This window comes from Lepus europaeus, chromosome 6 (assembly GCF_033115175.1).
Source record: "Lepus europaeus isolate LE1 chromosome 6, mLepTim1.pri, whole genome shotgun sequence".
NCBI classification, from domain to species: Eukaryota; Metazoa; Chordata; class Mammalia; order Lagomorpha; family Leporidae; genus Lepus; species Lepus europaeus.
The window spans coordinates 10170112-10185868 of NC_084832.1; the positions used below are offsets into that span (position 1 = coordinate 10170112).

Consider the following 15757-nt stretch of genomic DNA (forward strand, 5'->3'; position numbering starts at 1 on the left):
TCATCTGCTATACCACAGCACTGGCCTCAGCCTCTCTGATTTTAATGACTTAGGCTTTAACACTTAGATTTATTTACTTATTTTAGTCAGAGTTAGATAGAAGAAGGGACACAGAAACAAAAATCTTCCATCTGCTGGCTTACTCCCCAAATGGCCGCAAAGACTGGGGCTGGGCCAGGTTGAAGGCAGAGCCAGGAACTCTGGGTGGGTGGCAGGGCCCAGTGACTTGGGTTATCATCTTCTGATGCTTTCCCAGGCACATCAGTAGGGAGCTGGATTGAAGTGGAGCAGTTGGTACTTGAACTGGTTTCCCATTTGGGATGCAAGCACTGCAGGAGGTGGCTTATCCTGCTGTACCACAGCACAGGCCCCTTAATATTTTTATTCAACTTAACTACACAATCTGACTCAAACTGCCTGCATCACACACAGACTTCATTCAATAAAAATTCCCTTGTGTCCATGCAGTGACATTAATGCAGTCTGTGAACAGGTAACATAAATATGTGAAGGGGCCAGTGCCGTGGCTTAACAGGCTAATCCTCCGCCTTGCGGCGCTGGCACACCGGGTTCTAGTCCCGGTTGGGGAGCCGGATTCTGTCCTGGTTGCCCCTCTTCCAGGCAAGCTCTCTGCTATGGCCCGGGAAGGCAGTGGAGGATGGCCCAAGTTCTTGGGCCCTGCACCCGCATGGGAGACCAGGAGAAGCACTGGCTCCTGGCTTCGGATCAGCGCAATGCACCGGCCGCAGTGGCCATTGGAGGGTGAACCAACAGTAAAGGAAGACCTTTCTCTCTGTCTCTCTCACTGTCCACTCTGCCTGTCCAAAAAAAAAAAAAATACGTGAAGGAAATTCCTAAAGGCATTTGAATGACATTTTCTTTAAAACACTGCTGATCAAACAATACAGTTATTGGCAGTGGTTTTCAAAGTGGTTGGATGTTCTAACACTAGGGAAATGTCAATAAGCAAAAAAACAAAACAAAACAAAACAAAACTTTAAGTCTAATGACAGACATATTGAATAAGAATCTCTAAAACCTGGATTGCAGGGTTTACTTTATGAAAAGCTGAGTCCCAGAACAGGGAACTATTTTTCCATGGGATGAATATGGAATCCAACAATTTGTCAGTTTTGTATTACAGACTGTTGTTAGAGATAAAACAGTAGCACTATAAATCATCACTCTTACCCTTTACAGAGCTGATCAAACATGCAAACACTTATATTGTAAGAAACAAACATGGAAACACAATGCTGCCCTAAGAGCAAATCAAGCAAGTGACCAACTTTTTTTTTTCTTTAGAAAGTTTTTTTTAATGAATACAAATTTCATATGTATAGCTTTTAGGAATATAGTGGTTCCCTCCATTCTCGCTCTCCCAACCTCACTCCCATCCTACCTCTTACTCCCCCTCCCATTCCATTCTTCACTAAGATTCGTTATTATTGATTTTATACACAGAAGACCAACTCTATACTAAGTAGAGATTTCAACAGTTTGCACCCACAAAGATACACAAAGTATAATGTACAGTTTGAAGACAAGTTTTACCACTAATTCTCATGGTATATCTCATTATGGACAGAGGTCCAACATGAGGAGTGACCAACTTTTAACAAGATGCCAAACAGTAACCCTGCATCAGAACATCTGATAGAATTCTGGGTCCTTTTTTTTTTTTTTTTTTTTTACAAAAAAATTATTTATTTGAAAGGCAGAATTAGAGAGAGAGAGAGAGAGAGAGAGAGAGAGATTTTCCATCTGCTGGTTCACTCCTAAAATGGCCACAATGGCCAGAGCTGGGCTGGTCTGAAGCCAGGAACCAGAAGGTTCTTCTAGGTCTCCCATGTGGGAAAAGGGCCCAAGCACTTGGGCCATATTCCGCTGATTTCCCAGGAGCATTAGCAGGAAGCTGGATTGGAACTAGTGCCCATATGGGATGCCAGTGCTGCAGGCAGCAGCTTTACCTGCTAGGCCACAGTGCCGACCCCAGCTGGGTCTTATAGACTGCTTATTTGTCTGCAAGGCCAATAAATGGTAGAAAGGATTTCTGGGCAGAGAGGCACAAGAGGCCTTGAAATATCTGGTGAGGCTGACCAGGACTGGCAATGAGGTTAGACAGTCATGGCAGAATCCATCCTAAGAGATTTCACTCAAATGATGTGGCACCAATAGTGGTTTTTAAGTAAGTGCCTTGTTTTGGTAGCTCTCTGGCACCAGTGTAGATGGAGCACAAGGGGAAGATGCAATGTGCAAGCGGACAGCTACAACTGTCAGGGAAGGGGTATGTGGAAGAGCAAAGACAAGATTTGAACCAAGTGACACCTCTGAGGCAGGAGCTTCACAGCCGTGTGGCTACCCTAACCCTGCATCTTAGTCAACCTGATATCACCTTATTTAATACCACTTGACACTCTAGAAATTTCCACCTCACTTTCTACTTATTTTGCTTCTCAACATCTTGTAACACGTAATATAAACAACTTATTTTGTTTCAAATCTGTCTCTCCTAACAATAATGAAAACTATTCTGTTCACTAATTTAGATAAAATACAGTTTGATAGTAATTAACAGGTGAAAGTCAATAAATTTATAAGCCTATTTTCTGAATGAATAAATATACATTCAAATTACTATAGGGGCAGGGATTGTAGAGTAATGGGTTAAGCCACTGTTTGGGGTTTACATTCTATATCAGTGCCTAGTTCAAGTCTCTGTTACTCTATTTCCAATCCAGCTTCCTGCTACTGTGTGTCCTGTGAGGCAGCAGATGAAGGCTAAAGTACTTGAGTCCCTACCACCCACATGGGAGACCCAGATGGAACTTTCAGCTCCTGGCTTCAGCCTGGTCCAACTCTGCTGTTGTGGGCATCTGGGGAGTCAAACAGTGGATGGAAGAACTTTCTTTGTCTCTGTGTCACTCTGTCTTTCAAATAAATAAAAAGTAAACACTAAAAATTAAAACTGTCACATACATTACTCTCTTCCTTAAGCTTTAATTTGTCCTTAGGATATTACTAATTCTGTGACACGTTCTTGCCATGAGATCTTCAAAAAAAAAAAGTATTCATCTGAGTAAGATAAGAGCAATAGGCAATGTCCTTACCTGAGAGTATCAGGGCAATGCCTCCACATGCATTGGGGGAAGACATGGATGTCCCATTCATTAGCTGAGTCCCCCTCAGTGTCCAGTTAGGAACAGAAGCGATGGCTCCTCCTGGTGCACTAATACTCACGCCGAGGGCCCCGTCAGCACTAAAGACAAAGCCACTGAAGTTTGTTTATGATTGTAAAAGTTAAATATACATGAGCAATCTCAGAAAGATCACAAGTCAAATTAACAATAAGACAATACTATACGCAATTTGTAGTCATTACAAATAATTAAAAAGACATTATTGTGGGTAGTTAATGGGGAAAAAATGCCCAGTGCAGCCAGTTCTCACCACACACATATTTATTTCTAAGTGGCAGAAATCTCTGTGTGTATGTGTGTTAACAGGCCAAGGTATAAGAATATTGAGAGAAAATAAATTCAAAGTGCTCAGATTCCTTGAAGAACACTCTATATGTAGTAAGTAGCTGCACAACAGAAACATAATGCAGGTTACACATGTGATTATATTTTCTCTCACGTTTAGAAAGCCTAAAGCTAACAAAAGGCTGGTGACATTAACTTGAATATTATACTTTAGTTAACTGGACATGTAAAAATATGATCAAAAATGAATTACATTCTTTCTTAGACTAAGTCTTCAAAATCTGGTGTACCTTTTACACTTACAGCACAGTTCAATTCAGATTATCATCCCATGATTGATGCTGTCACACTGGACAGCTTAAGTCTAGTAGGATGCTTGTTGAGGGCTTCAGCTTCATTTAATGAGCCGAGGCCCTGAAAGATCATGGTAACAGTGCCATCGACACAAGCTCTGCCTTCTGTCCCACATAAAAGTATAACATAACTGTCCACTACTCCCTGCTTCTGGAAGAGCAGACATAAACTTCCCAGAAGCTATTGCATTCCCTACCTCTACCATTCTCCCCCCAGTCAAGTGAACTGCTTTTATTCCTGCAGAGAACGACTAAAAGGACAGTATCAAAAGGTCTACTAACGTATACAATGATCACTGAGTATTTTATAAGTGAAAAAATTTACTGGAAAGAGCCATGAATTCTTAACTGACTACTTGCTATTACTCTTCATTAATTTTCTACTGTTACAGTAGCTAAACAATATAGCAATTCTAGGTGTTTAGAATAGTATCCTGTAAATGAGGTTTAAGAAATGCTTTCCATCCAAATGGCCAACAGACACATGAAAAAATGTTCAGGATCACTAGTCATCAGAGAAATGCAAATCAAAATCACCATGAGGTTTCACCTCAGGCCAGTTAGAGTGGCCCTCATATAGAAATCACCAAACAAACGCTGGAGAGGATGTGGTGGGAATGTAAACTGGTAAAGCCACTATGGAAAACAGTATGGAGATACCTCAAAAGTCTGAACACAGACCTACCATATGACCCAGCCATCCCACTCCTGGGAATTTACCCAAGGAAAAAGAAATCGGTAAACAAAAGAGCTAGTGATATTTTTCTTCTAAATTCTAACATAATAAAAACTCAAAACTTGCTTATGTAGACATTATTTGGTAATCTGTCTTTAAAAAGAAACACCAGAAAGTCAAGTAAACAGAAGTATAAATTTGACAGTCTGAGAGGTGGTATTTTTCAGAATACCACAAAATATATTTTATTTGGTGAATATTACTCGATTTTTGGATTTTATATGCTAATAATTAAATATTTGCAATAATATATTATTGCACAGAAAAACAAATTCTCTCACTTTTTTGAACAACAGGTTTGTGAACCAGCATCTGCCTTAATCTAAGCTTCCCCTATAATTTATGAATGCCTTGGTATGTAAAAGAAAATGATTCCTTGAATATACTATGGAAAATAAGATTGAGAAAAACTGGTCTAGACATTCTCTATTACTTTGCTTTTTTATGGATTATAAGACAAAACTTAAAATTTAAAAATCATTCTGGAAGATAATTTAAAAAGTTAATAAAACTTTTAACAACTGGACAGAAAAGAACACACAAATCTCTGCTAACCCGAAGCACTCCAGTTGAGTGGTATTACGGGACTGATGAGTGGAGTCTATGGTTTTGGTACAGGACAAATCCTTCTGATTCATGTGGAGATCTACAACCTGGGTGTTTTCAATGTTGGAGAGTTTCTAATAAATTACTGAAGCAAGCTTATTTTTTAAAGAAGGATTACCTAAAGAAGTCTAGGAAGATACATACTTATAACTCAGAATTTAACATCAGATTTGACCTGATCCCAACCAATTTTTATAATCCTATCTCTCATCATTATCTGGTTATCTATTTTATACTTCAAAGACACAAGACTAATTATTTCCCCAAAGCAGTAAGACCTGCTTATCTTTGAGCTCATGCTCTCCTTGCCATATAGGGTTCCCTTTTCTATCTTCAACAACCTATTCATGATTCAAGGCCAAGTACTCCAATAGTATTTCCTCCATGAAAAGTTCAAGTGATTGCTCTCACCTCTCTAACTTCCATCATCCTACAATGGTATTCTGAATTCAAATCATAAACTGTTCATTTTGTCCTTGTACATTACAGGCAATAAGGCATTTACTAAAGTGAATTCAAAGTCTACTCCTTTTCTAAATTAACTCCAAACAGGTAAAGGGATAAAATAGGACTTACTTTTTAGAAGTCACCTGTACCCACTGATGCCATATGAAGGATTACACAAATTAGGACTTAATATAACTTCTGAGAAAGATACTCAGTTTCTGGAATCAGACAAATACACTTCACAGAGGGGCTTAGGGAACCAAACAGATGAATTTCATTTGTCTATCAGAACTTGCTTGCTTAAGGATCTCATACAAATTGTTCAAATGACACATAGGCTCTAACTTCAAAATGTGAACACACGTAGGCAGGCTCAACTATGATGCTTTATCATAGTTAAGTTTTTGTTTCACTAAAACTCAAATATCAAAATTATATAAAAGAAGGTCATCACTACTTTTTTAAAGATAATCAGGTCCTGATGTTTTCTTTAGAGGGTTATGGATAGAGGCATAAGAATTTATCCTCTGAACAGTTATGTCATCCATGTAACAACAGAGTAATTTAATTATATTTTCTTTAATTATCTGACCCTGAGATGAGATTATTAATCAAAATGAAAATACTGAAAAAAGTAAAAAGCAATAGAAAGAATTGATAAAATTATCTAAAATGCTGCCTTTCCTAACTACATAAAGGTTAACCAAACATATGCAATACTATTTGCACCTACCTAGGGCCTCTAGAAGACCATGTATATTGATTTGCAGGTAATTTCTCTCTCAAGGAATACTCAGCAACCATCATATCAGGAGAAACATAAGCACCAACACCTGTGGGAGGGATTTCATCATTAACAAAAGGAAACAAAATATGGATTCCCAATTCGAAATCCACTGTTCATTTTGATGCATTGTGTAATATCTCTAACAGTTGTCTCTCTTGTAAAAAGGAAAGGAAATTTAATAAGGAACAGGGAACTTTACATCAGACCTCATACTAAGACCTTTGCTTTTGAATATAAAATTAACTATCTTACAGGGTTGTTATGCATATTAAAATATTAATGTATCTAAATGTGACTCTATGCTTTTGTTAATCCATTTACACTGGAAGTTTTATTTTTTTTTTTAAATATTTTATTTTTTTGAAAGGCAGAGTTACAGAGAGAATGAGCAAGAGAGTGATCATCCATCCACTGGTTCATTTCCCCGATGGGCGCAACAGCCAGGGTTGGGCCAGGGTGGAGCCAGGTGCCAGGAACTCCACTGGGGTCTCCGACAAGGGAGGCAGGGGCCCAAGTAAATCATCCACTGCCTTCCCAGGTGCATCTGCAGGGAGCTGGGTTGGAAGTGGAGCAGCCATGACTAGAATTGGCATTCACATGGGAAGCCAGCATTACAGGCAGCAGCTTAATTCTCTATACCACAACACTGGCCCCAGTAGTCTATTTAAAATTTTTTAAAAAGATTTATTTATGTATTTGAAAGGCAGAGTTACATACAGAGAGGCAGAGGCAGAGGCAGAGACAGAGAGAGGTCCTCCATCCACTGGTTCACTCCCCAAATGGCTGCATTGGCTGGAGATGTGTCCAACCAAAGGCAGGAGCCAGCAGTTTTTTCCAGGTCTCCCACATGGGTGTAGGGGCCCATGTACTTGGGCCATGTTCTACTGTTCTCCCAGGCCACAGCAGAGAGCTGGATGGAAAGTGGAGCAGTGGGGTCTCAAACCAGCACCCAAATGGGATGCCGGCACTGTAGGCAGTGGCTTTACCTGCTAAACTACAGTGCCAGCCCCAGTCTGTTTTAAATTACAACAATTTCTAGATAATCTGGTTACCCTAGTAGACTTTGAGGTTCCTGAGCACACACTTAACGTCTACACTATCTTGTATATGGCAGAAACACAATTAACATTTGATTAATTCTTTGTTTGCTGGTTTTTAAATCTATTTCTGAAACAGGAAACTTACCTATCACACTTGATGTAGTTCCACCTGGACAACCGACTGTAGAAAGGCATGGACCATTATTTCCAGCGCTTGAAACATAAATTATATTATGTTTCCAGACTGCCTCATTAATTACTTCACAAATTCTCCTGAAAAAAGAGACTTTTTTTAAGCATATGAAACTGTCACATTTTTGAAGAAATATTGTCAGATATGATTTATATTTAAAAAGATACAATATGGATTCCACATTAAAGACCTAAAACAGTAGCTAAGTGCATTAAAATTAAGACTTTACTTTCTCATCCATAAACGGCCAATTTCTATTTCCAAAGTGTTTACAGTACCACAGTCTTGTTCAAATATATGGTTACATAAATTCTGGCATATCTATTCTTCAGTGAAAATTGATATGGCTGTTTTAAGTGATCCATCATAATTCAATTTTAGTGAAGAAAAAGAGTTAAAAGGCCAGATTAAATATTGGGAAAATAGTAGATGCAATACTGTACAGCACTAAAAAACAGCAGTAAATACGAACAAAGTACTGAAATGTTAACAATGACTGGGTAGTGGGGCAATAGGTGGCTTAATTCCCATTCCCCCACTTAAAATAATGTATACAGTTGAAACTCCTGAGAATCTGTACATGCATTTGTGACTAAAATTGTTTAAGTCAAAGAAACAGTATCTTTTTTGGCAAAAATAAGGGGAAATGAGGCACAGGAAGAACTAAGCAGTAAGATTCTTATACAGAAGAAATCTGGTTAGAGCCTGACAGCAAGCAAGAAAACAACTACTGCCATTAATTGAAGGCGATGAAGTCAGACCATGAAGGGAAAACTGAGTTCATATGAAAAGGTATTGGGTCAATCTGAGCAAGGAAATGATGACTGAAAGGATGAATGTCAAATGAGAGAAGGAAACACACTCAGGTATGTAAGATAATGAAGTGAGAAGAGGCAAGACTGTATTAAAGAATGAAATGACTGAGGAAGACAGGGCACATGTTAGAAGAGCAGCAAAGTGATGTCTCACAACAAACCTAGAACCAGAGAAAATTAACCTATTTGACAAGAGGGTCTACAGGGTCTAGCTTGGTAACTTTTCCATTTTGATAGGACTTTAAAGAAAGAATCCTACTGATGGGTGTATCTGAATGGCCTGGTGGTGGCACTGGGGAACAGGTGATCAATAAGTAAATAAGGTAATTTCAAACAGTTACTGCTATGAAGAAAAAAAGGTCAAGTAACATGAGGTCAAGGCTATGGCAGTGGATCTGGCAGTAACACCGGCAAGGACGAGGAAACATGGAAACAACAGATATACACAACCAACTGATGAGTGCAGGATCACCGAAGGAACAGCAGGTGATTTCAGCAAGGCTCACAGCCAGTCAGGTAGTACAAGTGAGGAAGGCTTCAGGGTGTCTGTGATGGTAACAACTACATAGGATCTAATTTCGTTGGGAAGAGAAGTGAGAATGCGGAGAGGATGACAGTGAAAAAGTATCGGAGTTCTGTGGGTTGCAAGTCTTGGGAAGAATTGTAAGGGTGGACAAACCAAGTAAGAGCCAAAGGGAACACTAGGCTTAAGATTCAGATTTCAGGCCAAGGGCAATAACGTATTATTATTTACATCAAAGCTACAATAACTGGTATTACTCACATCAAAGCTGTAAGCATGGGAATGGGGACTGAGATCCAGGAGATGTACAGTTATCATTTAACCACTGTGATAGTTGTTTTTCCTTTTGTGATATTTAACCTATTTATTAAAGATATTTAATATTCTTCACGAGATGAAATTCTATGGCTAACAATACTCACCCAGAATTTGGCCAGTGAGTTGCTTCTCCATAGCTATAGTTGACAAGATCACATTTGTGATTTATAACTTCTATCATCTATTAAAAAGATTAAAGGTCTAGTTTAGGCAGCAATTAACAGAAACAGCTTACTTACTAAAATAAACACATATAGTATTATAGTTTTTTTAACTAATCTTATTCTGATTTCTAAGTTATTTATTGGTGTATGGTGATGTATGGGGGAAAAAAGTAAAGTAGTAAGTAGCAAACAACAATAAAACTAACATTTCCGGAATGGAGTGAGGTTAAGGTGGTGAGAGGTAGAAGGAATAAAATAGTCCTTACTAGATTCTAAAATGGCTACATTTCAAGTAAAACATAATTCATATGTTAAAATGAAGTACAGAACACGGAGGTATTAAATTCCTCTTAAGCTGATGGAGCACACTAGGCTTTTTTAAAAAGTATTGCAAAATTGTTTGCTAGGGGTTTACTAAAAATGATGAATGTAACAATTTTTCTTTTACAAAGGTTAAGCCAAAAAAGTATAATAATTTTTAATAAAAATAATTTAAAAATGACTCAATAAATACTCACAGCTCTTATGAGGCCTGTGCCCGTTTCCATTGTGCTCAGTCTTGTGTCACCAATCTTGATTGAAAGGATCTGAGCACCAGGAGCTACCCCGTTCCGCTCAGGTTCTTCTGGAAAATGCCCAGCAGCTATACTCGCTACATGTGTCCCATGTGCTCCTGGGAGCAGAAGATGGGAAATGAGAAAATACTCTCACGGACAAAGTTCTATCTACTCAATTCAGTATGCATATTATAATCATGATAAAAATAACCAAAAATATACTGTGATCCATGTAGCTAATAAAATCTTAAGTCATGAATAATTCACAAAAAACCCTCCTGAATTATATATACCACTCAGTACCCTGATTCTACTCATTCACTGAGAGCGAAACTCTAAGTCACAAACTAGACTTAGAACAGAATATATGAAAAATCTTTTAAATATATAATAAATGAATATATATAAAGACCCCAACCCCAAAAGGCAAAACTTTTGAAAAGTGTTTCACAAGAAGATATCCAAGTAGGAAACAGATATAACAAGGCACTCAATTTCATTAGTTACCTCATAAATGCAAATTAAACCCAAAGTGAAATGCTTCTTCTACATACCTTTCAGGATAGTTAACATTTTAGAGATCTATAAAAGCACGTGTGGACAGGGGGTGCATATTCTAAACTGCTGGTGGGAGCAAATGCTGAACACATATGGCCTGGGACTCCTGCCTCTAGCCACAGAACCAACAGAAATGCATCCACATGTACACTAAGACATACACAAAAATATTGACAGCAGCATTGTTTGTAAAATTCAAAAATCAGAACCTCGATATCCATTAACAGAAAATGGATTCATAGTGTATCAATCCAACATATGGCAATAAGATCTACTTCTATACAATGTGAGATGAAGCTCACAAAAATAAGGTTGGGCTACAAAGAAACATAAAAATATGAATTAATTCATTTATATAAATGGTAAGTGCCTAAATAATTGTGAAATTGTCAACACAAAGGATTTTGAAAAAGATTATGGAAAATGTGAATGATGAAAAACACTGTCTGGTTCCCAAAAATGTTTTTATCAGAATAAACTGACTTTTTAATTCTATTTTCCATGAACTTTTTGAAGAACTCTCATATTTTATCACTTCTGATCTACAAGAATAGGAACATCATATGGTCAAAACTAATGAGAAGATAGAAACGAGGCCAGTAATGAATTATGGGAGGACAATGGGTAAGTCCTTGATTAGGAGGAGGCATGATGAGGGTTTTCATAATGCTTTACTTTTGATCAGGTGGGGGTTACCTAAAACTGTCCATTTTGTGGTATTTCAAGGAGTGTACACATACGATCTGTTTACATTTCTGTATATATTACCAAACAACAAAAACAAAAAAAACTTTTTTAAAAGACTGAGATGTGAGCATAGGAAAATATCCCAGTACTGTCAGAAAAACAATATAAGCAGAATGACAATTGACAACTGGCACTGGGCCTTAGCACTTGGTGATAAGACAGCTGGAATTCCAAGAGACATGATGCACATGACATTTCAAACTGTTGTTGGATCAGTTTTAGAACGAATCCTTCATGGTTATGACAATAGAAAAATACCTTGCTACCCAATCAAATTACATCTATGGTTCAGAACTAGTCTTTTTAGTTAGGACTTCTACATTAAATTCTCTGTAATGCCAATTTGGACTGTAGCAATTTATCTCTCATTAATGAGTCTGGAATGAAATACCTCCACTGGTCACAATGGAGAGCAGGTTTCCATCATCATATATATTCACAGAGTAATTCAGCATCTCAGCCGCGCCAAAAGAGCCATATTCTTGGGCCTCTTTGTAGTTTCTCAACACAGTTGATTTACTCAAGTCCCCATCTTCATTTGAATCAATGCAGGCTCTGTTAATTGTCAAAAAGTAGATAGCAAAATTTATCAATTTCCTTACTTTTCTGAGAAAATGTAATATACATATATATATATATATATTCTTGCTACCTACTACTCCTTCTACTATGACAAATACAACATAGTTTAGATTCCTTTGTTTCACAGGGTTTGCAGTAAAATTTACATAAGACCACTTTACAGGAACCAGTCATTAAACCATGCACAAAGCGCTTTAAGATCCTCCATGTCCACCATAGAACCCTAAAAAGCCATCTGGCCACCTGAGAAATTAGAACCAAAGCTTGGCCTGGAGCTTTAAAATAGTTTAGATAATTCAGATACACAGGCTTTGACTTTACTTCTTTTTTCTTCTTTTGCTAGAAGTTTATGCAGGCTTCTTGAAACTAAATAAACTATATATTTGGTTTTCTCATTATAAAAGTCTTAGACAAACATGTATTTTTCACAGAAGGAACTCTACCATTTCTCTATTTTATTAACTTTTTAAATAGATTACAAACATCTTTAGAACAGACTGATTCAAAAGTCATAAATTGAAAATACACCACTTAAATTTTTAGCTATTATACTTTAGCTTACTTTTTAAAAAATAAGAATTGTGTTTTAACAAGATAAGCAAGTTTCCAATATTGCCAAATTAATGGAAGTCCACTAGTATAGCAGAGAGAGCATTTATCATAAATTCTGAATCATATGTTTTGTTAAAAAAAAACTACAACAGTTGGGAAGGATCCCTAAAAACTTGTTTTTATGCATACCCCAATATGATAGCCCAAAATGTTTTTAAGTATGTCCAAAGACACAGAGTATACCCACGTATAAGAAACTGAACACTTTAATGAGGAAAGGAGGCAAAGAGAAAACAAGTAGTTAAGGTCAACCGGTTAAATATATGCCATCAAATGCTCCATATGCTATAGATAATATCAATTTCATTCCAAAATTTATGATCGGACAGCATTTAGGATGAACATCATCTATGATATCCTCCCTTCATCTCCCCTGGAGCAATTAACCACACAGTTCATCTCCCAAAAGTTTGCATGTCTATTTCCACAGTTTTTTCTACCTCTGCTCCTGATAAGTGGACTGGCTAAGCAGTCAGCCTGTTTTGCTTCTACCCATAGCTAGTAATATAAAGTCTGATCATCTGACTCTTGTTTAAAACCTTCCATGTTCTCCAATGACTCTCAGCATAAAGTTGTAACTCCACAACAAAGTCCTTCATTATCAGATCTCCACGTACCTCCCCTGCTCTTTTCCTCCCATCACAGCCACACCAAACCTCTTACAGTTCTTCTGATGCCCTCTGTGTCTTTCCCTCCACTGTCAAAGCCTTTTCCTAGCCTCTCTGATTAGCTAATTGCACTGATCCTTCAAGTCTCAAAATGCTATTTTTGGGAAAATTTTCTCAAAGTTTTCTCATCTTATTCAGATGGTTCCAATACATGCTTCCATAGTGTTTTGAGTACCCATAGGTGTTTCTAGAGCGTCTACCTGGTACAAAGAAGGCACTCAATAAATATTTGCCAGACGATCCAAGTATTAATGAATCAACAATTAACAATATTCTCACAGCAAATACAGTGACACATTTCATAGGTCAGTTTTTTCTTTTTTAAAAAAACTTATGTATTTATTTGAAAGGCAGAGTTACAGAGAGAGAAAAAGAGACAGAGAGAGGGAGGTCTTTCATCTACTGGTTCACTTCCTAGATGGTTGCAACATCCAAGCCTGGGTCAGGCTGAAGCCAGGAGCCTCAAATTTCTTCTGGGTCTCCCACATGGGTGACAGGGGCACAAATACTTTGGCCATCTTTTTCATTGCTTTTCCTGGCCATCAGCAGGGAGCCAGATTGGAAGTGGAGCAGCTGAGACAGAAACTGGCACCCATATGGGATACTGGCATCACAGGCAGCACCTTAACCTGCTACAACACAGTGTCGACACCAGGTTCTTAAAATCACATCAGTGCACAGTGACTCAACAATCAAGGCATCGTATCAAACAGCATTATTGACTGCACTAACTCAGGAGAGTTAGTGAATGTGGTGCACGTTTTAAGTTTCTAAAGGCCTGGATGGCTTAATTCAAGTAGTTACTATAATATAGACAAATGGACCATGAAAATGGCTTCACAGAGCACACTATGTGAGAAGGGGGAGCTAACATGTCTTTTTTTTAAAAAATAAATTTCTTGACATTTTCCACACATTTCTTTGTCGATTCCCTATGGAAAGAATCTTCTCCCTTATGTAATACTCTGTAAATACAGTGTCTGTTCACCAGTTTTTGCTCAATTTTCAGTGACTGTGACTTCTGGCACTTTGCCTCTTGCAAATACCAAATAAAAGAGTTTGTTTTAGGTTGCCTGTTAACTGTGAAGATAATGCCTTTAACAATTAGTCCATGTACAGCACTGGGAAGGCTAGACTCTGTATGCTTTATGGAAACAAAGTACTTACAGATTAGTTCACTTTACCTCCCTTCAGAAATTGGTTGCCATTTCTGGGACAGAACATTTGCAGCCAGAGTCTAGACACTGGGATCTCCAAGATTCTCCTTAGAAAAGGTCTGCATGGATCTGATTCTGAGATCAAAGCTCTAGAGCAAGGGTAGGAAACCTGTGACCAATGGCCGTCTGGATATATAGCATCACTCACAGGCCACACAAAATTACCAACTCAGCCTGCCACGGATTTATTGACTGATTTATTCAAATCCCACCTGTGGTTGCTTTGCTTACTGCCCATGGGCCAGACATTCCCCATCCCTGCCCTAGAGCATATACTATGTCATACGAAAGAAGTAATTCCAGTGATAACTGAAAGCATAATTCTGTTGTATTTTTCACTGATTATAATAAGTTTTCTAAAATGTCACTCTGGGACTTTAGATACTATCTTACTTAATGTTTCATTTCTTTGCCAACAAAGAAATTCTAAAAGAAGCTTAAGAAAGTTGTGCGAGGGGCTAGTGCTGTGGCGTAGCAGGTAAAGCCGCCGCCTGCAGTGCTGGTATCCCATATGGGCACCGGTTTGAGTCCCGGCTGCTCCACTTCCGATCCAGCTCCCTGCTATGGCCTGGGAAAGTAGAGGAAGCTGGCCCAAGGCCTTGGGTCCTTGCACTCATGTGGGAGATCAGGAAGACGCTCTTGGCTCCTGGCTTTGGATTGGCGCAGCTCTAGCTGTTGTGGTCATCTGGGGAGTGAACCAGTGGATGGAAGACCTTGCTCTCTCTCTGCCTCTCCTCTCCCTGTGTAGCTCTGACTTTCAAATAAATAAATAAATCTTAAAAAAAAGAAAGTTGTGCAAAACAGATGATGGAAGATCTCTCTGTGCGTGTGCGTGCATGCATGCGTGTGTCTACATCACTCTGCCTTTCAAATAAATAAATCTTCGAGAGAAAGAAAAAAGAACTTGGGGCTAGAATTGTGCACAGCAGGTAAAGCTGCTGCTTGCAATGGTGGTATGCCCTATGGGCACAGGTTTGAATCCTGACTGCTCCAATTCTGTTTCAGTTCCCTACTAATGGTTCTGGGAAAGCAATGGAATATGGCCAAGTACTTGGGCACCTGCTGCCCATGTGGGAGACCCAGATGGAGTTTCAGGCTCCTGGGTTTGGCCTGGCCTAGTCCTGGCTGTTAGAGCGTATGGAAGTTTTGTCTCCTTCTCTTTTCAACCTCTCTCTTTCCCTCTCTCTCTGTAACTCTGCCTCTCACTCCACCCTGTGTAGTATATGCATCATCCCTTTGTCCAGAGTAGTCACGCAGTATGTGCCACCTCTCTGTTAAAAACTTAGTAGATATCTTGATTATCAAATCCAATGCAGTATTTCCATGCCTATGTTCAGGTCACCCTTACT

The 15757-nt window shown here is 38.5% G+C and overlaps 1 protein-coding gene across 3 annotated transcripts in view; it reads right to left on the bottom strand.

The window, feature by feature from the left end:
- Nucleotides 1-15757, bottom strand: part of TPP2 (tripeptidyl peptidase 2) — an 87809-nt gene that overhangs the window by 48292 nt on the left and 23760 nt on the right. For all 3 annotated transcript variants that reach the window (XM_062193962.1, XM_062193961.1, XM_062193963.1), the window contains exons 6-11: nt 11721-11884; nt 9986-10140; nt 9408-9484; nt 7600-7727; nt 6361-6460; nt 3111-3259 (exon numbers count right to left, since the gene is read on the bottom strand). In XM_062193962.1, coding sequence (XP_062049946.1) covers nt 3111-3259; nt 6361-6460; nt 7600-7727; nt 9408-9484; nt 9986-10140; nt 11721-11884 — 773 coding nt within the window. The remainder of the gene's footprint in view (nt 1-3110; nt 3260-6360; nt 6461-7599; nt 7728-9407; nt 9485-9985; nt 10141-11720; nt 11885-15757) is intronic.